Source organism: Leptonychotes weddellii, chromosome 2 (genome assembly GCF_054177405.1).
Source record: "Leptonychotes weddellii isolate Sample4059 chromosome 2, ASM5417740v2, whole genome shotgun sequence".
NCBI lineage: Eukaryota > Metazoa > Chordata > Mammalia > Carnivora > Phocidae > Leptonychotes > Leptonychotes weddellii.
Window position 1 is genome coordinate 92,396,112 of NC_138370.1, and position 27,957 is coordinate 92,424,068.

At 37.4% G+C, this 27,957-nt stretch overlaps 1 protein-coding gene across 1 annotated transcript in view; it reads left to right on the forward strand.

The window, feature by feature from the left end:
• LOC102745096 (N-deacetylase and N-sulfotransferase 4) overlaps nucleotides 1-27,957 on the forward strand; it is a 232,821-nt gene that overhangs the window by 191,150 nt on the left and 13,714 nt on the right. The window contains exons 6-9 of the mRNA XM_081813069.1: nucleotides 2,104-2,286; nucleotides 19,067-19,163; nucleotides 25,104-25,227; nucleotides 27,109-27,283. Of these exons, the coding sequence (XP_081669195.1) occupies nucleotides 2,104-2,286; nucleotides 19,067-19,163; nucleotides 25,104-25,227; nucleotides 27,109-27,283 (579 nt within the window). The remainder of the gene's footprint in view (nucleotides 1-2,103; nucleotides 2,287-19,066; nucleotides 19,164-25,103; nucleotides 25,228-27,108; nucleotides 27,284-27,957) is intronic.

Here is a 27,957-nt window from a genome sequence, read left to right on the forward strand (position 1 = left end):
CAATGAACCTGATATCTTTAACTTATAACTTACTCTGGCAATACTTTGCCAGCCTGTTGTTTGTTTTATTTTGTTTTTTAAATTCTGGAACAAGCTAATGCCTTGTTATCTTTAACACCAAAAGTATCCTCTTTGGACATTTGCAGTTATCCAATGACATGTTAGGTCTTGGACGCAATAGTTCTGCAATGTATAATCTTTATTGCATGGCTAGCAATCTAACCAGGTTGCAATGACATGATATTGGAATGGTTACTGCAAACCGGTTTTTATTTTCACAATAGTTCAAACAACCCAAATAAGCACACCAAGAAATGTAAACCCTTAAAAAAGAGGCAGTAAGCATCCATAAAAAAATTAGCCATGCAATACTTGACTTCCTATATACTGACGTGTGGATATTATTTTCTGGTTAACATCACATGTTGTATTTGTTTTAATGTTATTATTTCTAACATTCTATTACTGTTACTTTTCCAATGAAGTTAATAAAATATATGTTAACTTCTCTGGAATATTTATAGTTCTAAATAATAAGTAATAAAATGAATTTTTGAGATACATGCAAATATAATGAGATTGAGGAACAAGTACAAATACTGTGTATGGTAGAAAATTATTAATTCCCTTTTTATGACTTGCATTAGTCATCTCTACATGCAATCTCTACAATTTAGATCAAGAATATACAAATTCTCCTTCATTTAATATTTTAATATTCCAACTGCAATCTCTGATGGATTATATATCAGATTATATCTGTAAGCATATTCAAAATTTTTGTTGCTGTTTCCAGAGCAATCAACCTAGATTTTACTTTTTCTTAGTCTCTGATCTACAAAAATACAATACCAAATGCTATGATATTTTTAGAGTTAATATAGAAATAGGAAATATTGCAAAAGGATTAGTAAGTATGGAGGAGTTTTTTGGCTAAATGCAATCAGTTTCAATGCAAACATTAACAATTTCTTTATTTCAGTAACTCTTCATTAGACCTTTGAGTCTAATTCCAATTTGAGTCTAAATCTAATTCAATCTATGTACATACCTAAACCAGTAAAGATCTGTAACAATTGTTTTATTTTAGAACTAGTCTAATTTCTAATTCTGGTTCTTCACTAGCCTGGAAGTTATTAGGTTATTGGGTTTGATGATGTTGATTCTACAATAGGGAAAAACTAATATGGAAATTAACTATATTTTTAATGAACAGTGAGGGGGAAAAGAAAAATGCAACTTCAATTTCCATTTTAAGAGTGAGTTTAAGAGTGATTTTAAAATAGAAATCAAATGTGTGGCTTTCCGCTTGTGTTAGCTGTGCAAACTGCCATAAGAAGATACCACAGACTGGGTGGTTTAACCAACAGACATTTATTTTCTCACAGTTTTGGATGCTAGAAGTCCATGACTGAGGTGCCAGCAAATTTAGCTTCCTTCTGGCTGTGATAGAGGGAGGGAGGGAGATGGGGGTAGAAGAGGAGAGGGAAGAATGCAGAGAAGAGAGAGGGAGGGAGAGAGAGATGGAGGAAAGGAGGGAGAGAGAGGGGAAGTGAGGTAGGGAAAGGAGGAGAGAGGGAGGGAACAGGGGAGAGAAGGAGGGAGAGAGAGAGAGAATGAGTGCAGGTATCTCTTCCTCTTATAAGGGCTCAAGACCTATCAGGGTGCCTGAGTGGCTCAGGTCATGAGCCCAGGGTCCTGGGATCCAGCCCCGTGTGGAGCTCCCTGCTCAGCTTCCCAGCTTCCCCCTCTCGCTCTGCTGCTCCCACTGCTTGTGTGCTCACTCTCACTCTCTCTATCAAATAAATAAATAAAATCTTAAAAAAAAAAAACTATCAGGACTAGGGCCCTGCCCTTATTACCTTGTTTAACCATAATTACCTTCCTATAAACCTAGTCTTCAAAAAGTCACATTGGATGCTATGGTTTCAACATATATATTTGGGAGGAACACAATTCAGTTTATAACACCACCTCAAATGATAATTACACCTCTCAAGAAATTCCAAGGTTAGGTGAGGTCCTGCCTAGAGCTTCTATGCCGCTTCTGAACTTAAGTATGTTATATTTTATGGTCATTTTTATTTATCTTTTATCTTTCAGATCAGCATTTTCATGACCCATTTGTCGAACTATGGGAATGACCGCCTGGGGTTATATACCTTCGTGAACTTGGCCAACTTCGTGCAGAGCTGGACCAACCTGAGATTGCAAACTCTGCCCCCAGTGCAACTAGCACACAAGTACTTTGAGCTCTTCCCTGAGCAGAAAGACCCTCTCTGGCAGGTAACACTGAACATTCTGTCCTGTAGTGGAAGGAAAGAAACCAGTACCTAATTTGTATTAGGAACTCTGGTGGAGGTATTAAAACTGACATTTAGCCCAAACTTTTTTTATTCAATAGTTTCGTTCTCTTCAATAACATTTTTTGTTTTACGGATTAAGTGTATTTTTTGTTTTTCTGGGGTTTGGTTGGTTGGTTTGGTTGGTTCCGAATTTTTGCTTTGAGGAGGCTGTTTTATTGTTGGTGTCTTCTCAGTGTTAATCATTTTGACTCTCATTTAGTGTGAGCACTAACTGGCAGTAAAATAGTTAGGCACTGGGTATCTAGGGAGATAGAAACCAAGAGCAGTCATAATCTAAGACCCTATAACTAAACCCTAATATGCATGTATAAACACAGATAGTATAAATAAAAAGGGAAAAGCAATTTTTATCACATGCTTATACAGATTCTGTCTTTAATATGTCTCCATATTTCTTTTTTTTTTATATTTATTTATTTATTTGTTTGACAGAGAGAGACAGAGCGAGAGAGGGAACACAAGCAGGGGGAGTGGGAGAGGGAGAAGCAGGCTTCCCGCGGAGCAGGGAGCCCGATGTGGGGCTCGATCCCAGGATCCTGGGATCATGACCTGAGGCAAACGCAGATGTTAGGGGCCCTTCCATATTTCTTTTAAATCTAACTAATCTTTCACCAGGACCAGATCTATTGGTAAAAGAAAAATTGTCAGTTTTAGGATTGCTTTTACAAATAATTCAGCTTCATGTGGGAGCCACGCAGCCTCCATGTATGAAAATGTAAACTATCTGCTTCTTAGCAGTTTTCTAGGAAAATGCCACCTCCCACTTTCTTGGTTCTTTATGCACTACATTGCATTGACGCACACAGTCAATAAGCTGGCTGCAGAGACAGAGCACGTAGGGCCCTGCTAAGCGGCTGGTAGAGGGGTAGCATCATCATTACTGAGAAATCATTGTGAAACTGACTTTTTACCATCCATCCTCTCTCTCTATCTCCTCAAGACTATGTGTTTCTCTTTATTCCATAATTCACGTTACATGCATAGACTCTGTGTCTGTGCAGTCCGGAATTCACCCAACACATGTTTCTTAAGCATCTACCATGTGTAAAGCAAGGCTAGTTGCTCTAGAGAATGCAAAGAAGAAAACACAGTGTTTTCTCTCAAAGTCAGTGAAGGGTTTCCTTGTTACTCTGATTCGCTAGTATGTATTTCAGAATGTGCTTTAAAACTGACTGCTACAGTAAGTCATACTTTATTCTGATGATTTATTCAGGAACTCTTCACTATTTGTGTTTATGTTGAACTACACATTCTAATTCTTTCACACTTCTAATAAGTTGCTTCATCATCTGTTTGTCTGGTGTATAATTATTATGGTGTATATAATACCAAGTAGCTGCTGGATTTCATAAAGGCAAAGCATAAATAGCGTTATTCAAAAGTGCTTACACACTTATAGAATTGATAAATCATTGATAGTAAATCAATTCTTTTCTCACACGTGTTTATTTGTGAGATATCTATAATTCATGGTATGGTAACAATAAAAAGTAGCCAACTTAACAAAGGTTGCAAAGAGTTAACATATAAAAAATGAGTCAATAGCCCCAAGCTCTAATCTTCCTTTTCCTTTAGAGGCAGAATTTTTTTTTAGATGAAGGATTTGTATCTCTTACTATTGTATGAGTTTTTTTAATTAAGAATTGTATCTATTGATATAGGTTCAATATCAGTGACACTGTTCCTTTTTGGTAAGGAATGAATATAATCAAAGATACACCAGTTCTGAAGCACCTGGTGTTCAGTTGGTTAAGCATCTGACTCTTGATTTCAGCTCAGGTCATGATCTCGGGGTTGTGAGATTGAGCCCGGTGTCAGGCTCTGTCTGCACTGGGCTTGGAGCCTACTTAAGATTCTCTCTTTTCTTCTCCCTCTGTCCTTCCTTTCTTTCTCTCCCTCTTAAAAAAAAAAAAAAAAAAAGATATACCAGCTCCAATATGATTGGTCAATTTGGTGATTCTAAATATTGATTGAATTTTTGTTATGTATGAAATACTGTGTTAGTTGATTGGGGGTGTAAATGAAAATTAGAAACAGAAAATAGAACTATTTCTTAGAAAACTATATTATTTTGAAAACATAAGAACATAAATATATACAAAACATTTGTAAGTGCTGACAATTAATTTTGAATAGCATCATAGAGTTAATTCTTAGGTAGTTCTTAATAAATGATAAAATTAATCAGAAAAGGCTTCAGAGAGTTCACAAATTTTTGTTATTGCTGTTGTCATTTGTATGTTTAGCAATTTTAATATATATTATCAAAATAGTTTATTATAAACATATTTAAATAACACTGAAGAGTAAATATTTACTAAAAGAACCCCATTTTATCAAGTGAATTATATGGTTTCTTTGGACTGAAAAATAACGTTGCAAGCATTTCTTATTAACTAAAGTGCCATGTATTCTAAATATGTTTAAAAAGGAAAACAAGAAATAGAAAGCAGAAGAGCAGTTAAGTTCAAGAGAGAATTATTCAGGTACGTGAGATTGTGAAAACAGTTGACCTGTTGAAGCAAATCTGATAAACTGCGCCAGTGATAAACCACGTTCATGAGACTGCAAATGGTTAAGTAGAGATAAAGTGCATAATACTGTCTGAGTCCCTTTCCCTGGCAGTTATCTCTTCTCTCCATATTCAGATTTATAATGATAAACAAAGCAGCTGTAAGCATTATCATCATGTTCTTTAAACAACATGAATTTAATTTTACAAAAAAACATATGAGCATAACCAGCACTAATTGTGTTGTAGCCTACTCATCACAGGCCTACAGAGTTAGGATAGATTAATATTATGTGTCTGTCATCGTTACATATTCTCAAAATTGAGGTACTTTTTTGTGTTTCAAAGCATGCCTTCTTATTTAGTGTATTTCACTTTTAAAAAGTACGTCAACTGTTATTTTTCTCTAGATTTTTAATTCACACTTTTTTATTACTACAAATAAAAATAAAACATGAAGAATGATGATCTTCACATCTATTTAGTTTCCTTTGGTTCTTTATGCAAATTTTCATTAGCACCAACTACCATGTCTATGAGACTGCTTTGTCACCTAATTAAAAAGTGCAATATGAGTATCTATCAATGGACAGCATGGTAAGAACAACACAGAATGTGTCTGTGCTCCCTTCACTGGAAGCTGCTTCTTTCAAAGCTGCTAAATGTGAGAATATATGCTGAGGACACACATGGAACTCTATCCCTCGAGTTTATCCTCCTCAGTGTAGTCCCGAGTGTGTAAGATTCTTAAAAGTATTCTCACGGGTTCCTGTTAATTCCTACCCCTTTTTGTTTGGGGAGAATAATTACTATGAAGCATGGAAGAATAGGATTTCCTTTTTTTTCTTTTTTTTTTTTTAAACTCTCATTATAGAAACCAAAACCAAAACATAGAGGCATTTAGAAGGTCAGATTCTTGCACATTTGCTAATCGATGCTTTTAAGCTCTCAAGCTGTCAGGTTAGCTCAGCCTCAATCATCACTCAGTCACTCCAGACTCTCACTATCAACAAACATGCCAAGCGTGATGTGGATTCCTGCTTGCCCGCATGACCAAGGGAATGCTCAAAGAGCTGCAGGGTCTCTCTCTCTCTCTCCATGCCAGTATTGCCAGGATTAAAGAAGTAGGAAAGAAAATCACAGGGTGCTAACCTTGGGAGGTTAGCACCTTTGTTGACTCTGGCTGTGAAATCATCCAACTCCAGCTTACAGAGCATGAGCTGTAATGTCACATGTCATATGTCACATGTCACATGTCATATGTCACATCCGTGACATACACAAATCAGAAGTTCTAGTGACACACACACTGCAGATTCTATTACTATATGCCTGTTGAAGGAATAAATGAATTCTGACCCAGAGAATTATAGATTGTAAGAGTAGGAGAAAAAGTTAGGGACATGTAGCCCAATCTATTCAGTTTAGAGAAGACACAAGTGACACCCAGCGAGGTGAAATATCTTGTCCTAAGTCACTCGGATTACTGGGGACAGGTCAGGAGTAAAGCTCAGGTTCTCTTATTCCTACTCCAGTGTATTTCCGGCCACACCAAGATGGTGGTTTTACATTTAGAAAAATAAATCTACGGGGCGCCTGGGTGGCTCAGTTGGTTAAGCGACTGCCTTCAGCTCAGGTCATGATCCCAGAGTCCCGGGATCGAGTCCCACATCGGGCTCCCTGCTCAGCAGGGAGTCTGCTTCTCCCTCTGACCCTCCTCCCTCTCATGCTCTCTGTCTCTCATTCTCTCTCTCGCAAATAAATAAAATCTTAAAAAAAAAAATTTAAAAAAGAAAAATAAATCTACTTCTATCTTGGACTCTCTCTGTAGGACGGTTTCAGGCATACATTGTTACTTTAGAAGAATCTGGTGGTGTATTCAGTGTGAATTTATTTGACCTACACTTTTGAAGTACCTACGTAATAGAAAGGTCTTTGCTTTCACAGAACTTACAAACCATAATAGCTCCTGGTTATGTGAACAAAATGACATTATGAATTTGTTTTCATATTTATTCCTCTGTCTTCCACTCTAGTCCTTCTTTATGACTCTATTATTGCACTTACTGTATGGTCTTGCAGAGGCTTATGCCTGTCATACACCAGCTCATGCAGACCTTAAGGGGTGAGACTAGGTTTATACATGTTTGTAACCTAGAGCCTAGCATGGTACCATAGCTGCCGTCATTAAAATGTCATGAATGAATAAGCCAAAGCAGAGGTGGGTGCCTGTGCACAGAGAACAGTCAAAGTGGCACACTTGTTTCTTAGAGAACAGTAGGGATCCAGTGGGAAATAACCTTGAAAAGCACATACAAGGCAGCTGGGAAAACTTTGAAAGCTACCAGAGTCGTCTGGATTTGACAGGCAACAAGGAACCTATATGTGTCGGTTCTGAAGATGAGAGTAAAGTAATTTAAAAAAAAAAAAAAAAGGTTGGCCAATAAAGATTATACCAGAAGTCTTTTTGCAGGACAGGTAAGAACAGGGAGGTACTAAAGTTAGGACAGTAATGTAGCCATGAGAGAGGGAAACCCCAAGTAGCTTCACGGTTGGGAAAAAAGTGAGACCTTTAAAGAAGTGTGGCAGAAATTGTTTGTGGGGGAGACACTGAGATGAAAGGAAAACTGATCTGCAAGTAATCACCCCACAGCTGGGGAAACAAGAGTTCGATAATACCATAGTTTACATTTCCATTTATTCATCTTTTAGCCCCTTCCAGTGAAATAGCCAGAATAGTTCCTCCTCACTTCATAGATGGTACAGCAGAGGAATAGACATCATTACCATCTTACGTATTTTTTCCTAATCATAGTTTGAATTTATGTATTTGTTACATTTATCTTCCTAATTCTAGTATTCTAAATTCTAGTATTCTAAATTCTATTCTAAATACTAGTAAGACTAGTATTTAAACCTTTCAGGAATGCTTCCCAAATATGTAGGTAATTTCTCATGATTTTAATTTTTTAAGGTTTTTTTTTTTTTAATTCTTTGAGAAAGAGAGAGAGAGAACATGAACACAAGGGATGGAGCAGAGGGAGAGGGAGAAGCAGACTCCCCCTGAGCAGGGAGCCCCATGAGGATGCACGAGGCTCGATCCCAGGACCCTGGGATCCTGACCTGAGTCTAAGGCAGATGCTTAACTGACTGAGCCACACAGGGGCCCCTAATTTTTTTTAATTTACACTGAAGCACTTCCCTACTTGGTTATACAAGGCTGTCAGACATTCTGACATCCAGAAATGGTGACATAAGTCATGGATTTTCCCTTTCCTGTCAATTTGTTGCAAATATGATCTTGTCAAGTGTCAAATTCCCCACACAACTTACTGAGGTTTAGTAATAGAAAAACTACTTGCAGACAGTGCCATAAAAAATAAAATAAAATAAAATAAAATAAAATGTTATACATACTTCCATCCTTTCTGAATCAAAATCATCATAAAACATGGATTTTTCAGAACTAATCCAAATATAACAATGAAAAAAACCTGAATTTTTTTGCATGTGTGCCCTACAGATATGTCTGATTACTGTGAGTGAATATGCTATAGTAGATCAACCTATTAATAAGAGTTTTAAAATACAGTTTTTCTTAATTGAGTTTGCTATCTAGATTCTCTGACAGGATATTCATAAAACCATAAATAATAATATAAGGTACTATCTGCAGGAATGTGCAGTCATCTGTTTGAATGTACTCAGAGCTTCAGAGTAAACCTGTCATCTCCTGGGGTCAGTTTTACTATGAGACTATTTCATGGGAAAATGCCAACAGTATCAACTTATTTAAATCAACATGGGTATAATATAGTGACAAGTGCATAGATGTTTAAGGTAAATCAAAGGTCCTTTGTGCTTAAAGCAGCTTTTCATGGAGCTGTTACCCCAGACGCACACAGAACCACAGGCTCTTTTCTACCCACTCCCACCTCGGAAGTGGGTATTTCTGCTTCTCCGTATTCAGACCACTTTAGGAGGAAAGTTTGAGAAAGAATCAGACTATTAAGTGCTACAGGAGCTCTGTGGAGAGAGCATTCATTATAAATCAGTGCACTCAGAAAGAAAAGGCTTTTCAAAGGAGTTGATGGACTAGCTTGAGTTTTATATAGCACGCAGGGTGGAGTCAAGCTTTGTAAAGATGGTGTGTGTCTTCAAGTTTCTCCAAAAGGAATTGCTGGTTGAAATACTGAGAATAAACATCCATGGCCTATTAAAATTCCTCATCAGTGTATGTGGATTGTATTAGGCTTAAATGACATTGAGAGATAAAAAATTGAAAGTCACCCACTTGTGTAAAACAGATTGGAAAAGGATTTTGTTTTAAAGACAGGTACATGGCAAAACTCGGTAAGAAGAACTTTTGAAACAACACAACCAGATAGGGAGGAAGAAGTATAATGTTAAAAGAAAAACAAATACACCTTTCGTAGCATTCTTCTTTAAACAGTGCGGTCTGAACAGCAGAAGGTGAGCAGAGAGGAAATGAAGAGGAAACCAATAACCTCTGAAATGTTCATAATCAACAGAATAATCCTACCATGAGCACTGGGTGTTTTTAAGGTTCCAGTTAAGTCTAGGTATGTCCCAGGTATCTGCAACAGGCACATGACTTGAGAGCGGGTAATCAATCTAACTGATGATTCCATGGCATCCTTGTCAGTGAAGGATGTGGAGAAGCAATGAGCAAAGCAGATTCTTAGTAGAGAAAAGGCAACATAGGTTGGAATAACTAGATCTAATGAGAACAAAAGTTGTTTTCATGTATATATTTCATGTATTCATAAAAATATGAACTTCAGGATAAGGTAAGTAGTGTGATTTTTTTTTAAATACATATTTTTAGGGCACCTGGGTGGCTCAGTCATTAAGCGTCTGCCTTCGGCTCAGGTCATGATCCCGGGGTCCTGGGATCGAGTCCCACATCGGGCTCCCTGTTCGGCGGGAGGCCTGCTTCTCCCTCTCCCAGTCCCCCTGCTTGTGTTCCTGCTCTCGCTGTCTCTCTCTCTGTCAAATAAATAAACAAAATCTTTAAAAAATAAAAAATAAAAATAAAAAATAAATACATATTTTTAGCTTGGTTATGAATTTGAAAATTTTACTTAATTGGAGAGGAAAAATCTGGGTTTTCATCAGAATTTACTCCCCTTTCTAAGCCTGGCCCATCACCTCAGAGAATCTTCTCTCCACCTCTTTTATGCCTACTTAAAAGCAAATCGTCCTCACCTCATCATATAGTCCATGTATGAAACCACCTGTGTCCCCTTTACCTGTGTGAGAACTGAGTTACCTGCATTTTTACTAGACTGGCACAGTAACCATACGCTGCTTACAGCAATTTTAGCTAAAGTTTTTTTAAGTTTCAATATATCTATAGTGCTAGGTACTTAAAACAGTAAATTATTGTTTACAACAGTTTCAGATTCAGGGAACAATCAGATTAGAGAATGAAAAAAGATATAATTGCTTTGTAGTTTTCTGACTTTTGAAATTAAAATAATAACAATGGAACAAAGTATGAAAGTGCAAGCAAATGCTTAGCTTTTTCTTGGGAAGACTCTTTGACCTTCAAAATCACTGCCAGACACTCTCTTTCCCTCTCTCATTCTCTCTTTCTCTTCCCTCCCTCCCTCTCTCTTTCTCTCTCTCTCTCTCTCTCTGTCTCACACACACACACACACACACACGATATTTAGCTGCAGAGACAACCCGAGCTTTGGATTCCAAATTTGAAACTAACTTGCTGTGTGACCTTCAGTAAGACCTAAATAAAACACCTTGCATCTCAGCCTCCTCAGGTGTAAAGGAGGGATAATGATATCTGTCTTGCCAGGTTGCTTTGAGGATTAGAAATAATCTATGCCAAGCAAGTGCCTGGAATATAGAAGGTGATCAATAAAGGTCAGATATTATGTTAGCTGTTATTCAAATATTCAGACAACATAAGAAAAACCAGAGTAGGAAAAAAATCTAAACAAACATTTTCAGAGTATAAAATAGGAAATGCAAACATCTTGTTAATAAAGTTACGATTAAGAGACACAAGGGGAAACATGCAGGAAAAGAGGTGAAAGAAGAAATACTGGGCATCTGGAAAGTCTTAAAATAGCATAACATAGAAGATGCAGTGATAAAGATAGGCAATCTGCCTAGACTGAGGTATACACATGCCACCACCTATAAAGTACATACAGGAAAAACCAAAGTAGTGTAAGTTGAACTGTTAGTAATAAAAGCATTTGGAACAAAAGGCATTATAACAGCATTCAGGGAATTTTATTTGATAGTTTACTTCTATCAGTATAATTTCTTGGGAGAGCACAACTAGAAATAATTAGTGTCTTTATCTACCAGAACAGGGCATGTTTATTCATGTTCTGTATGTAAAAGAAAACTCTTTTCAAGTCTTATATAGCATTTGCCCATTTCTGTGAATGATTTATTTCACTGGTTTTGCGTGCAGAAATTTGAATGGCAAAGGCACATGTACTGTGATAAAGAAAATAAGTGGCCTAGTTGAACATAGAGAACCAGAAAGATCTCACGAAAGACACTTTCAGCAGTGGTGCTGAATAATTGATCAGTTTGCTCATCTACCTTTGCGAAGTATAAAGAAACCATGAGCAAATGAATTGAGCACCTAATCTGAGATTTGTTCTTCACTGGGATATGTGTGCGGAAACTTGGTAAGTGTAGGTCATGGGAACTGCCTTTCTATTGTTTAATATATAAAATACAATTGAAAACTAAAGTTCTTTACAAATGAAGCAGTTAAATAATATGAGGAAAATAATGTTTAAGATATAAAGTGATGACTTACGGAAATAGCAAAACGAGCTTCTGAGCCACCCTGAAAAACATCATTGGAGATTGCAAATATTTTATTTTTGTGGGAGTTTTGCAAGTAAAATATCTACCCAGTTCATATTATGTTAGTTTTCAAGCATATATCAAAATCTGTCTATGCCTATTACTAAAGGTTTACTGTGCTTGTCTCAAGTCAGTTATTCAGTCATTCAACCCATATTTATCAAGCACCTTTCATCTATTAGATTAGACAAACAGAGGTCTTCTCTTCAGAGAACTTACTTCTAGTTGAGATAGAATTATTATAAACATAAATGTATTATATCATATATATGTAATTTAAAATTGCTATAACACATACCTGAATAGAATCATTTCAGGTACTGAAATACAATGAAGAAAATATAACCAGCAGCTATCACAGAAAGACAGGAGTGGCAGAAATTGCTTTGGTTCTGGTCAGCAGGGAAGCCCTCTTGCATGGGGTGATATTTCAGTAGAGACCTGAGTGATGACAAGTGCTAAAACAATAAAACAGATGAGTTGCAGGAGTGAGACAGCAAGCATATTCAAAAATAAATTGAGTTGGGATTATATAGGGGTCTTTGGGTCTGGTAGGGCAATCTATATTCTGAAGTTTGCCTGAAGAAACACCAAGCTATTTCCCTATCAAATAAGTCGTACGTTCCAGAAATCCAGTCACCAAACTGTGAATTTGTCCTGAGAAGGGGCAGCCACCCCAGGTGCTAGAGTTCTGACAGTGGACCAGGAAGTCTGCTCTCGGGAAGGATATCTATCATAAACCAGTCCATCAGCAACTGTAACTTCTTTCTTTTGCTTCAACTGACTAATTTGGACAAAGGGGAAAAAAAAAAAAAAGGCTAACCTGGGATCACATAATAATTACTCTCTTTTATAGAGAACAATTTAATCATTTTAAATATATTAACTCCTTTAATACTCTCAATAACCATGTGAGGTAGATACCATCAATCATTATTTTCTTGATAAGGAAACTGAGCCCAGAGAATTTAGGAAAATTCCATAAGACACAGGCAGTCTCCCTCCTGAGGTCACACTCTTAACAACTGGACTATGCCACCCCTCTAAAATAAAAAGGAAAGTTTATGGGACATATTAGCTTACACTAGAATAATTGGTGAAATTTTGATTAGATTGGTAAAAAAAGGAAATAAGAGCATTCCATAGAAAAATAAATTGTTCAAATAAACTTCAAAGAATCAGGTGCAGATATGAGTTTATCTATAATAGTGAATACAGATTAACTGAAACATCAGATTGGTTTTGGCAAAGGAAAACTTTTTTTTTTTTTGGTCTTTTTAATTGAAGTATAGTTGACACAGTGTTTCATTAATTTCAGGTATACAGCATAATGAGTCCACAAGTCTATACATTGTGCTAAGCTCACCACAAAGGTAGCTACTGTCATCATATACTATTACAATACCACTCACTCTAGGGGTGCCTGGGTGGCTCAGTCATTAAGCGTCTGCCTTCGGCTCAGGTCATGATCCCAGGGTCCTGGGATCGAGCCCCGCATCGGGCTCTCTGCTCGGCGGGAAGCCTGCTTCTTCCTCTCCCACTCTCCCTGCTTGTGTTCCCTCTCTTGCTGTGTCTCTCTCTGTCAAATAAAATCTTAAAAAAAAAAAAACCAATATCGTTGACTATATTCCCTAGGCTGTACCTTTTATTCCTGTGACTTAGTCATTCCATCACTGCAAGCCTGTACTTTTTGCTCCCTTTCACACAGTTTTCCCACTATTCCAGCCCTCTCCCCTCTGGCAACCATCGGTTCTTTCTCTGTATTTATGGGTCTGTTTCTGCTTTCTTGTTTGTTCACTTTTATTTTTTAGATTCCACATATAAGCAAAATCATATGGTATTTGTCTTTGTCTGACTTACTTCACTTAGCATAATACCCTCTAGGCCTATCCATGTTGTCACAAATGTCAAGATCTCATTCTTTCTTATGGCTGAGTAATATTCCATTGTATGTATATGCCACATATTCTCTATCCATTCATCTATCGAGGGTCCCTCAGGTTCCTTCCATATCTTGGTTACTTAAAAAATTCTGCAGTAGGGTGCCTGGGTGGCTCAGTTGGCTAAGCAACTGCCTTCGGCTCAGGTCATGATCCTGGAGTCCCAGGATCAAGTCCCGCATCGGGCTCCCTGCTCAGCAGGGAGTCTGCTTCTCCCTCTGACCCTTCCCCTTCTCATGTGCTCTCTTTCATTCTCTCTCTCAAATAAATAAATAAAAATAAAAATTCTGCAGTAAACATAGAGCTGCATGTATCTTTTCAAATTAGTGTTTTTGTTTTCTTTGGGTAAATATCCAAGGGTGGAGTTATTGGATCACACAGTATTTCTATTCTTACTTTTTTGAGGACCTTTATACTGTTTTCTACAGTGGCTGAACCAATTTACATTACTGCCAACAGTGCCCGAGGGTTCCTTTTTCTCCATGTCCACACCAACACTTGTTATTTCTTGTCTTTGATTCCAGTCATTCTGACAGGTGTGAGGTGATATCTCACTGTGGCTTGATTTGCATTTCTCTGATGATGAGTGATGTTGAGCACCTTTTCATGTGTCTGTTGGCCACCTGTATGTCTTCTTTGGAAAAGTGTCTGTTCAGGCCCCCTGCCCATTTTTTAATCAGATCTTTTTTTCTTTTTTTTTTTTTGGTGTTGAGTTGTGTAAGTTCTTTACATATTTTGAATATAAACCCATTATCATATATTTCATTTGCCTATGTCTTCTCCCATTCAGTAGGTTGCCTTTTCATTTGTTGATGGTTTCCTTTGCTGTGCAAAGGTTTTTTATTTTGGTGTAGTCCTATTAATTTATTTTGGCTTTTGTTTCCCTTGCCTGAGAGGACATATCTAGGAAAATGTTGCTAAAGCCAAAGAGATTACTGCCTTTTCTCTTCTAGGAATTTTATGGTTTCAGGACTCATATTAGGTTCTTAATCCATTTTGAGTTTATTTTTGGGTATGGTGTTGGCAACTGTCACTTCAGAACAGTGCTACTCAAAGTGTGGTCCGTGGATGGGTTTGAATTGTTTGTTATTGATTTGCCATGAGATAGGAAGTTTGTGCCATCATGTGACCCAACTATATCACTGAGCATGCTGGCTGCTTCAGGTGGAATTTTGCTTTTTTTTCTTATAGCAGGATGTTCTTATTGAAGTAAGTAGTTCAGTAATTCACATGCTGACACAGGTTCTTTACCTTCTCACAGACAAGTGCTCTGAAACACCTTGAGTTAGAGTACAGGCAATGTTGCTATCATGATGACATTCCAAACAGTAAATGGACTAAATAAAATAGACACGTATTTCTCACTCACACAACTGTCTAAAAACAGGCAGGCCATTTAGGAGAGTTAGACAGCTCTCTTCCACATGGCCATCCAGGGCCCCCGGTTGGCAGTGGTTAAACATCTCTGAGTCCAAGGCACCTGCTGTAATTGTATCCATTTTACAGCCAGCAGTCAGTCAGAAAGGGGAAATCCAGGGAGAGTGGTTTTATCCTTAAGAAGATACTTGACGTCATTTTGGCTTTCTCTCCTTTGGACTGAAATGATTCATATGAAGAAAGTTTGATTCAAAAGAGTGAGTGAAATACAGTCTCTAGCTGGAAACTTACAGACTACGCAAAATAGGGAATGTTCTATAACTGAAGGAAGAAAAGGAGACTAGAAAGATTACCCTTGTCTGCCATAGTGAAAATTATGGCTAGAGAGTTAAACTGAAGCTAGACTATTGAGTATTTGAGATTAAATACCAAATAAAATGATGACAGAAAGACACTGGTAAAAATAAAATAAAATTTCAATTATTATGCAAAATAAATTAAAAAATGTGAAATTTATTGGCTTGTAATTAACTCCTTTTATCACAGTTTCTACAGATGAATTCATAGAAAAACCCAAGATATATAGCCTAACTTTTTCCAAGGCAAATTCTCACATAGTGCAGTTGTCTTTATATATCACTGGTCTTTTTATATTGCACTCCACTCTTGTTCCAATGGAAGCTGGGGATGGAAAATACGTTAGGATCAAGTCTGAGATAAGAAATTTGGTTCCAAAAGATTTATTGAAGAGATGCTCTCAAGAAAAACCTATAAGGGGAAAAAGTGAAACAGGAAAGAGAAGTGGAAACAGTTTCTGTGAGTAGAGAAGGCAAAGTCATACTCTGAATGTGTGTGAGCGGGGCTCAGGATGAATCAGTGCCCTTTTCAAAATGGAAATGTCCAATATAATCAATTTTCTACTAAGTGGTAGGCTAGTGCTATTTCTGGGATTTAGAACTGGTCTCTGTTACTGACAAGTCAGATATTCAACAGTGGCTATAACTAGAGCAGACTTAGGAGAAGGAGGCCCATGAATGGCCTCCATCTTGCTATCATGGCTACTCCATTACTTCAGCAATGGGTTGGCTAAAGACAGAGGTTAGGTGGTATGTGGGAATATTGGGAACTGGCTGAATCATTCTGTCCACTTGGTTGTTTAGTGCTTCTACACTGAATACCCTCAGGTGTACATTAATGTGTAGTACAAGTTCCTCACACTTTTTGATCACTATCATGGGTCCATCCACATGCCTTTTTCCTAGAACTTATTAGCCCTAATATTTTCATGCTGCCCCTTTTAGTCCCTTGGCTAATCCATTCACCACTGCCTATTCATCTGCTATATTCTTACACTGCCCTATTAGTCTATCCACAAAAAAGTAGATGACCAGGAACATTGCCCAGAACTCTGTTCACTGGAAGTTTTCCCTTAACTACTGGTTTTTAGGAACCTCTCTGAATGGGGCTGTGGTGCAACAGCAGTCTATCTTAGCCCTCTGCCAACATATGACTCAACCTATCTGCAAACCAAGCTTGAGTTTCCCCCCTTCATCAGCAGATTATAGGGGGCCTTCAGTGAAACTGTAGGAATGAGCTGATATAGAGATATTGGTGAACAGTGATAGTTGACAGAAGGGTCTGGGCCACTCATTTATAAGGTTACTTGTAGCCTTTGGATCTGCTTGAGACCAATCCCAGACATACCACTCCCACCTTACAATGAACTGCTACTGGGTACAACCCAATATTCAGCTTATGATGACCACTTACGGCCACACAATCACTTTGAAAATTCATGGCAAACACTATCTCTTCTAGGGCTCTGTAGCATACAGGAGTAGATACTAGTTGGGATGGTCCGCTGCAAATGGCACACCTGCTGCAGAACCTTGGGGGTGTACTTCGTGCTTCTCCTCCGGGGCTTGACCAAAACTCTATTTGCCATCCTTTTATACCACAGATGCCGAAGTACCATAGGTCTGCCCAGATGTGAGCCAAGTGGGAGGGCTGCTTTTGCCTCAGTCTTATCTTTTGCAGGACTCTTTCTTGTTCTGGATTCCACTCAAAACTAGCAATTTTATGCATCACCCTGTCAATGACTCCGAGCAGTATTCCCTAGTGCAGTAAAATGCGGCTTCCTAAACCCAAAGAAGCCTATCAAGCCCTGTGCTTCTTTCTTAGTAGTAGGAGTTGCAAAGAACAAGAACAGACCTTTGCTTTGGTGGGGATGTCTGGGCATGGTCCAGACCACTGGACCTTGAAAAACCACCAAAGGTGGTAGGCTCCTGAAACTCTGCTGGCTTTTCTTTCACCCTCTGGAGTGCATGTGTCTTTCCAAGGCAGCCAGAATACTTGACACTTGTTACCTACAATTAACATCACATCATTAGTATAGTAAACCAATGTTAAGTTCTGTGGAATGTCAAGATGATCTAGGCCCTTTCAGTCTATATAATGACCCTGAGGAAAAGCAGCTTTGAATACGATTTTTGAGAAAAATATTAAAATATTATTTTGAGAAAAAATATATTTACATAATATTTTTCTCTTCCCTTAGTGCTTTTGTCATCTTAAAAGAAAAAGGCTTCAAAGCAAGAAGGGAGGAGACTAGACAAATTAAGTAATGAGAATTCAAATAAACTAGAGGGTTTAATTTGGCATTCTTTAATTGAACTTTGGAAGTTCAACTGTGGTAAGCATTTCTTGATGGATCTCCTATTTTTAATTAGACAAATTTATATTCTGTGCTGGAATGCAATGTTGACACTTTTGACCATTTTGCCAAATACAAGTGCTGCAAAATCATAGACTTCTCAACATTGCATATTTTTCCCCAGTTAAAAATGTAGTGGTCTATAGAGAAGAGTCCATTGAAAGTATCAACATTTTCAAATTTATTAATCATGAATGGAACTTTGAAAGAGATTGCAGGCAATTTTATGGAAAAGTAAAACATAATAGGATCATACTGAAAACATTCTTTAGTAGAACTTTGCTGATGTGGTATTAGAAAAAGATGTGACTAAAGAACTGATTAAAGTACATAAATATGAAACATAAATGATTAGTCATCGTATGTCATTTTTAATATTTGGATAATAAAAATAAAATTATAATTGTTTTAATGCCTAACATATGGTTTTAGACAGAATTTTATGAAAATGATTTTAATATATTATTTAGATTAACTATTAATAAAATCAATTTGTCAGTCAATAAGTATTTTAAAAATTGTATTATTTTCATTTAATGGCCCTTTTAATTCTCAAAAGTGTCATGATTTAGATAATAAATGTGGGTCACTTAAATGAAATGGAAAGAGAATGGAACAGGAGAAGGTTGAGATGGAGATAAAATTGGACCTGTGGATATGTTGGGTCTGGCATTTCCTCACCACATCTATACAGCAATTATACAAATGCAATTTAAAAATAGGTTAAGAGCTCAGGATGGAGGTATAGGCTAGAAATGCTTATCTACTTGCCATCAGCTTATAAGGAATAGCCAAACATTAGGATTTGCTGGATCAGCACAGAACAGTGCATAGTGTAAAAAGGAAGGGAAAAGTTGGCCAAGTGTGGAGTTCAAGGATGGCCCTTCAGCCTCTAGGGAAAAAGAAATAGGAAAGATTAGGGCAGAGCTCAGATATCTGAGAAACTATGGTCAAATGAAGTTAAGTGAAGGCTCAGATATACAGACATGAAATGTAAGTCCAGAGATGGAGTGGAATCCCAGCACTTAGAACCTGGTCAAGTTGCAGAAGAGGATAACAGCAAGATCAACTTGATGCTGAGTTCTAGCCTTGGGGCTAGGAAAGGAAGGAAGGTGCCATTGTATAAGGAAACAGTTTGGAAATCAGAGAACCAGAACCAGAACAGGGTCTAGCTCCTAGTTCTAGGGTATCAGGCAAGATTTTGATCCTGTCCTTTGAACAATTTTTACATTACACAGCCAGAGGTTCATTACACAATAAGATTTATTATTCTTCCTTTCTGCAGAATCCATGCGATGATAAACGGCACAAAGACATTTGGTCCAGAGAGAAAACTTGTGACCACTTGCCAAAATTCCTTGTCATCGGGCCACAAAAAACAGGTAGGAATAGCCAACTGTGCTGTCTGATTCTTTTTCTTTTTTTTTTTCCTTTTTGTCATGAAACATACTGTCATACAGTATAGTTGGATTAGGTCTCACTTTGTGAGATATCTAGATATCCATCCAAGTTCATTATTTGAATTGTTCTTCATCCCTGTGGATCATCTTTATGCTATGATCCTCAAAGGGACCCTAAGGCTGCCTATTAATTAGACTTAAGGACTAAATTTTAACCATAGATTTTAAAGCTGTTCAACAGATGTCCAGTTTTTGACAGCTTTGTGTTAATGTACCACAGTTGCAGTGTCTGATTTTTAATCCCTACTTTTTTGTATCTTTGCCTTAATTATCTCCTAAATTAAGTTATAAAGCAAGCACTTGGCTTGATTTAAACTATTTTGCACTGTATATCAGCCTTGAATTGATTTTTTTCAGAGCTATTGCCATTATTACTTTCAAATATTCCACATGTGTGATTTGTTTTTTAAAAATAATTATTAAGTATAAATATGGTTTGGACTTATTTCCTGATACACCTGAGGTTCATCAGGCATTTTTCCCTTAGTATTTTCTCATATGCTGAAGGACAAGTGTATAAGACTGCAGTAAAAGGAGTGAAAGTATTTCACCAATGAGATGACACTTTCAATTAGAATATTTTATACTTTCTTCAGCATATGACAGTTTTATACACTTTGCTCATGTTCTGATTAATTAAAGTTTTTATTGAGTTGCTGTATTTTGAATTCACTACTTTGACCAGAAGCATTTTCATCAGTGAGTGCACAAACCATAACACAAAACAAACAGTCACAATAAATAAGCCTGGCCCAGATGAAGATATTTGTAATACAAGCAAGTAGATCATTTTAAATGTTGTGGGCAAAATTTCCAGACTATTAGATATTGGTTGTTGAAATCTTTTCTTCCTTCAGGAATATAAATTGTATTACAACAGTAAGTTACACATGTGCAGGGAGGGGAAAAAAATCAGCACGTATTTTCAGATATATCACTTGTGTTGTTGTTGTTTAAAATGTGCATTAATCTTCTACCAACTCTCTTATAGCAGTGCTAACTCTGGAAAGACTACTAAAGAAAGAAAACATTCTTGTGTTGTAAAATTATGCTAAAAATTTAATTTAAAGTCATATCTTTTATCATTTGTCATTGAATATTATTACTTCTTAGTTCTGCTAGAAAACTACAGGTTAGTAAGTATAAATCTAGTTTTCCTCCTTGTTGTTTGTATTTATAAAGACAATAACTTACACCTTTAGATTTTAATATTTGACCTACCAGTATGGAAATAACCGAGTTTTCAGCGGCTTTTGGCATCCCCAAGGCAAACAAACAAACAAACAAGTTAAAATAAAGGAATTGGATGATAATAATATTTTATATGCTGTGCAAATGCTATTCTAATGTGAAAACGGTTGTGATAATTCTTAAAATCTGTTCAATCATAGAAGTCTAAAGTCTTCTTTTGTTCTCCTTATTGCTTTAGTTGGCAAAATTCCCACTGCTGTCAGAGCTGTAAATTTCCTGGACACAGCAATTGCTAAGAATCTGGTCTTCAAAGCGAAGTTGTCTTTAAACAACTTAAACATGGCCTACACATCCTTTGCAATAAACATGAGATATAAAAGTAGTCCTCAAAGCCCTATTTTCTCAATTGTTGTGAGGTGCGAATGGAAGGAACCGCTGTCCCACTTGTCCGTTGCTGAATCCTGGAAGGAATTCCTGTCAGCTGATAGTGGGGCAGTGAATGAGGCCAGGCAGAGAGCAGGGTAGGCCTGGGTTTATGGCACTCAAAGCTTAAATCTAAGTCCTACTAGGATCCTTAGGACAGGTAGGCATCTTTCATGATTCCAGGTCAAATTTTGATATTACCAGGTTAGGAGGGGATTTCCAAAAGGGTTAAATTTAGCACAATAATTCTTTTTTTTTTTTTTAAGATTTTATCTATTTATTTGAGAGAGAGAGAGAGTGCAAGCGGGGAGAGGGGCGGAGGGTGAGGGAGAGAGAGAAGCAGACTCCCCACTGAGCTCGATCCCAGGACCCCAGATCAGGACCTGAGCTGAAGGCAGACGATTCACTGACTGAGCCACCCAGGCACCCCTAGCACAATAATACTAAAAGCATAACTTGTTGGCCTTACCTCTCTCAGAAAATCAGTGTCCCCATTGTCAATATTATTTTCTCATGATTTGATTGGCTTACTCTGGTAAAACTAAAAACAAGATTGTATATAAGATAGAATGCAGTTTCTCTGAGAGTACTGTCAGGGATGAGGTCTTTTTTACTTCTTCCACAAAATATTTATATCAAAGGCATTGGATAAAAACAAATGTCAGGGGCGCCTGGGTGGCTCAGATGGTTGAGTGTCTGCCTTCGGCTCAGGTCATGATCCCAGGGTCCTGGGATCAAGCCCCGCATCGGGCTCCCTGCTCCTTGGGAGGCTGCTTCTCCCTCTGCCTCTCTCTCTCTCTCTGTCTCTCATGAATAAATAAATAAAATCTTTAAAAAAAAAAAAAAACAAATGTCAGTAATAGATGAAAATACAGGTGCTAATAAAATAAATACACATTTTTGGGCAGTGGGCCCAGGTTCTATGACTGATTATATGAATGTCAAGCCACATACCTACTGTCCCCAATTGAAAGGGCTTTCTCCTTCCTTCCTGTCCTTTCTCCCTCCTCCTCCTCCTCGAAGTCCCTCCTGCTCTCGGTGGTATGAAGGTGCTGTGCCTTTGACTTTATGTAACCCTGGGGAGATCTGGTATAAATCTGTGACCATCAGGGTGATTAAACATGTGTACGTGCTACTGAGTGAGATTATAAAGTATTTATTTTGCGATATGCAGCAATAATTCAAAAATATTCCTTTATCTGTACCCTGGATCCATCCAGTCTCAACATCTCAGGGATATTAAACTATCAATATTCTCAGCTCTCTTGTGTGTCTCAAATCTCGCTCTCTCGCTCTCTCTCTCTTTCTCACGCATGTGCACACATGCACACACACACACCATTCCCATCATCAGTTAAACATTTTTATGTAGGTCCCATCCTAGAAGGTATATAGAAAGAACCCTCCTGAATTCCCTGCTCCCTTCCAAATACTACTATACAGTACTCTAATTTATTTCTTCTCCCTGGAACATTTTCTTTTTTAAGATTTTATTTATTTATTTGACAGACAGAGACACACAGCGAGAGACGGAACACAAGCAGGGGGCTGGGAGAGGGAGAAGCGGGCTTCCCGCCCAGCAGGGAGCCCAATGCGGGGCTCGATCCCAGGACCCCGGGATCATGACCTGAGCCGAAGGCAGACGCTTAATGACTGAGCCACCCAGGCACCCCTCCCTGGAACATTTTTGTTCCTCCTCTCATAGTTTTTCCTTTTTGAACTGTTATTTTCAGGAGCATTTCAGATCAGTTCTTGAGGACTCCATTGCCCCTCATAATTTTATGTCTGTGTTTTTCAGTGTGTCTGAGACAGTTCTGCCTGGTCCTTTGGGCCTCTAATTCAGTTCCTAACTAGTTCTGACTCCTTTAATTTTTAAATTGAGTTTATATGATTTGATTCCATTTTTGCTAATTTTTATTTTATCTTTTTTAAGATTCTATTTATTTATTTGAGAGAGAGAGAGAGAACACAAACAAGGTGAGGGGCAGAGGGAGAAGCAGCCTCCCTGCTGAGCAGAGAGCCCGATGTGGGGCTCGATCCTAGTACTCCCGGATCATGACCTGAGCCGAAGGCAGATGCTTAACCTACTGAGCCACCCAGGCGCCCCTATTTTTGTTAATTTTTAAAAGTTGTTTTGGGGCGCCTGGGTGGCTCAGTCGGTTAAGTGTCTGACTCTTGGTTTTGGCTCAGGTCATGATCTCAGGGTCCTGAGATGGAGCCCTAGGTGGGCTCTGCACTCAGGATGGGAATCTGCTTGAGATTCTCTCTCTCTCCCTGTTCCTCTGCCCCTAACCCTGTGCTCACTTGTGCTCTCTCTCTAAAATAAATAAATAAATCTTAAAAAAAATAAAAATAATTAAAAGTTGCTTTTAATTAGTAATTAAATTTCTAAGGGCATTTATTAATTTTTACCCTCCCGTTTCACTAGGAGCCACCTATTCTGTATTCCTTTCACCTTTCTTCTGTCCAAGGTGTTGGTCCCCTTAGATCTGTTATCACTTTCCTTTAACTACTCATGCCCCTACTCAGTCTTGGTGGTCACGTAAAGCTGTGAAGATCCAATCAGGTGGTCATCTCATTAATACTTAAAGCACAGTAGCCTTTGCTCCTATGAGCTTAAGATACGTTGGAATAAAATGCCAATTCTCTGATGATCTGCTCGTCTTCCAGATCCCTAGCTGCAATTGTAACTGTCCTACCAGCCCACCTGTGTAGCTCATCTCCAACTCTGCTAGGGCTAGGAAATCCAACTAACCCTCCTGGGTCCAATGTGTTACAAAAGGGATCTTTTCCAGAAGGGAAATTTTGATTCACGAGAACTATGAAAACCCAGTCACTCCATGATTCTTTCTGCCGTGGCCCTCAGTCTCTGGCCCAACTCAAACAGAAACAAGGGTCAGAGATTACATCTGAGCTTTCTGTGATGTGTACGCTCTGTGGGTTCTATCAGCCAGTCTGTCCAGCCTAGTGCTTCAGTTTATCAGATCAGATTGCCTCATTTAGCCAGGTAGGACATTCAAGTGGTCATCTTTCCAGATTCCTGCCCTCCTCTTTCAACCTTACTGGGAACACTTAAATTTTTAAGGTACAAGCTGAGAAAATGCTTCCTTTTGGAAGCTTTCGCTGACTTCTCAAGTCTAAGTCACCCATTCTCTCATGTGTTAGAAAAGCACTCTGGTCTTCTCTCACTATGGAAACTGTCTCACTATGTTGCAATTACCTGTTTACTTGACCCAAGTCCACACATACACTTTAAGATGATCAAGGCCAGGGAAGAGTTCTTCTCAAGAGTTCTCACCAGGGAAAAAAAAAAAAAAATTATCACCAGGGACTCACATAGAGTAGCACCAGTCAGCATGTGTTGAATAGTTTGATTTAATTTAATTGATTTGAATATAATATTGAGATCTACCAGGTTCAGGTATAGTGCTGGATGCCCTTGATGCTTTAGCCACTCACCTGACTCCCAGAGGGAAATTGAACCACCAGTTTCTGAAGTTCTCTCCCAGCTTAAAGCACAGTATCATCCCCTTCAGATGCCCAGTTTTGTCTTACCTTTGTACAACCACCTATGTGTTTTTTGCATTTTTTGTATGTTATACATCTCCTGTGGTATCTTATTTCATATTTTTCTTCAAATAAACTGATTTTTACCTCAAGTAAAATAATTTAAAGCAGAAACTCTGTGTCACCCTATAAACAGGAGAATAGGTATTGCATATCAAACAGAAAAAAATGTAAAAAAAAAAAATCAGAGAGGAAAAGAGCTGTATCATCAGTCTGCTTCACTTTGCCTATGTACTAATATTAAATCAGATGTTTAGGTAAATGGAATCATGAAGACTAACAAAAGAAAACTTAGATTGTTGCCACATGAAATGCACCTAATTGATTTTAAGGAAATCATTTTTTTAAAGGTTTTACTTATTTGAGACACTGAGAGAGAGAGAGAATGAGAGCATGAGCAGGAGGACTGGGGGGGGAAGGATAGAGGCAGAGGAAGAAGCAGACTCCCCGCTGAGCAGGGAGCCCTACATGGGGCTGGATCCCAGGACCCTGGGATCATGACCTGAGCCGAAGGCAGACGCTTAACCGACAGAGCCACCCAGGAGTCCCTTAAGGAAATCATTTTAATACCAGAAAATTTGGTCTTCTGGATATTACTTTTTGAGCAAAAATTTTGCTAAAATAGTATTTGTCTCTTCTTTTGTTGCCATATATAACCCTTTGCCTCCTTTTTTGCTATAGGAACAACTGCACTTTATTTATTCCTTCTTATGCACCCTTCCATCATCAGCAATCTTCCCAGTCCCAAAACATTTGAAGAAGTTCAATTCTTTAATGGCAACAACTACCACAAGGGAATCGATTGGTAAGGAAAATAACGAAAAATAAAGACCATTATTAACACATGCTCAATCACAGCAGAGCGATTATAGATGTATGTGTGGCATCTACATAATTACAGCATAAATTTGTTATGCTCAATTCTACCATAGTGAATTAGAAATTAATTTATAACAATGATATGTTTAATCAGTGTTGCCTATAATTTGATTTGGACAGTGCAATAATGATAATATTTTTCTGGTAAATTAATATGATTGAATAAAGAAGATTATGGAATTTTTTTCAGAATTATTCATAAGGAAATTTAAAATTCTGCTTAAGCATATTATTATTTTACTGCGCCTAGAATTTTTTTTTAACTACATAATTAGTCTTCACAAATGATTCTTGAGGAAACAAATAAATAAGTTATTTTATACTCTGTGACATGTATCTTCATTAACCACATAGACTATAAAATGTTGTATAAGATAAGCTGATATTTGTCATGCAAATAATAACATAGCATTTCCAAAACCGTATTAATGCCAGCCGTGCACATGCATAAAAGGAATACTACTTTGCATTTAATAAATTATGAAAAATTTTAAAATCACAATATTTTCCCTAAACTGAAATAGAATAAACCTGATATTAGAACTGGTCTTTACTCTGGGGCTTTTTTCTAGCTTTATTCCAATTTTCTAAGAAACTATCACACTGATTCCAACTTCCAGTTATATAAGGCAAATCTCCTCCAGGGAAAATTCCCCTAAATGCATAACTCTGCAGTGTGTAACTTTATGTCAACACCACATATGAGCCTGTCCTCAACAAGAGGCCTGTTCTGTTTAGACCCAGCTAGGGCTAGAGTAGGGGAGGGGCAATGCCGGTAAGCAGATCTGGCTTCCTATCACCGGTAGAGATGTGCCCACTCTGCATCTAAGATATGACTATTCTACCTTACTTTAAAAAGACTAAATGAATTTTGGAAGTGCATGCAAGTTACTAAAAGCAGAACAGCAATTTTTTCTTATCTCTGAGCTCAAATGGAACACAAATTGTTAAGCAGGAATATAGATGAGGCTTTTCACCACTTCACATTTGGGAAACATAATAACAAATGTCAAAGAGGAAAATAAGTGTCTTATATGAATTCTTAATTGCTCTCATTATTTATTTCTAGAACATTTGAGGGTTAGAGAAGTGATGAGCTGTAAGGAGGATTACACACATAATTAAAGCCTTGCACTGAGTTAACCTCCGAACATATTGATTCCATAATCTACACACAGAGGAATGTTCCGACAGCATATGGAGGAGTGAACCTACCAAGGCACCACAGGATCAACTGGCAGGAAATATCCTCTTAATGACTCTAGATAGACTATAATGTGTTCACATTGCTACACATACAACAAATTATGCAGAAGCTAAAAAGGAGGAGAGCAGCTATGCCCTACTCTGCTTAGGATTTTATAGCTCTTCTGACTTACATCCTCCTCTCTTGTGCACTTTCATCTCAAATTAAAAATTTTGCATTCAAGTTTCCAAACAAGAATTTACTATTTTAAAATATTTACTAGGCAATACTTTGTAATTTGCTTTTTGCCAAGGGTAAACTTAATTTTTCTGGATTTGGCTTATGATAGCAGAGATCATCATCTGAAATCTAAAAGATTTTCCCTCTGTTCTTAACAATCCACCTATTTCATCTCCCTTTCCCCTGCCCTACATAGTTCATTAAAACAGTAATACTTCAGATTGTCTTACTGCCAAAGTATATAGCATAGCCATGATTTCAACTATTATGACACTAATAAGTAGACATCAATATAAATGAATGTAAAAATGTTCAAATATTTAATAGCCATAGCATGTTGAAGAAAAACTTAAATCTCTGATTGTTTTTCTCTGCCTTCAGGTATATGGACTTTTTTCCTACTCCATCCAACATTACAAGTGACTTTCTATTTGAAAAGAGTGCTAATTACTTCCATTCAGAAGAAGCTCCCAAGCGAGCTGCATCTCTGGTCCCCAAAGCCAAGATCATCACCATCCTCATTGACCCCTCAGACCGGGCATACTCTTGGTACCAGGTATGAAGCAGTAAAAAATACTTTTAAAAACATTTGGCCATAGCTTAAATGTAAGCAATGGTAAATACCAAAATAAAGTCTAGATGTCCAGATGTATTCAACAGTCAAATGTTACAGAGCTAACGCCCTCCAAAAAAAAGAAAGGAAAAGAAAAGAAATTACAAGTGATAAAAGCTGAATATTTGATTCGTGTGAAGTTGGGCAAGGAATTTCAAGCATAAAGTAATAGAAAACATCAGACATAAAAGATTAATAGATTGAATAGACAGTATAATGTAAAATATTAGTCTGTCAGAATTAAAATAAAAGTACATATCTAAGTAGAGCATCTTTAATAATACATGGTAAATGGTTTAGTACCCTTAATTTGTAAAAAAAAAAAAAGTTTCTGTAAATTGGTAAAAATAAAAAAATATAATATCTCAGTAGAAAAATGAGCAAATGAACAAAACACATAGATAGACATTTCACATGCACAAAGACACCCACAAATGTAACTGCTCAGCAATTTATATGAACAATGATCAACCTAATTAGGAAGCCACAAAATATAAATCAAAATGATATTCTTTTTGAATATCATTTGACAAAAATTGTAATGTTTATTCTCCTTGCTGGCAAGGGCGTGATGGTAAAGATATTCAAATGTTGCAATATAGATGGAGATCTTTTCT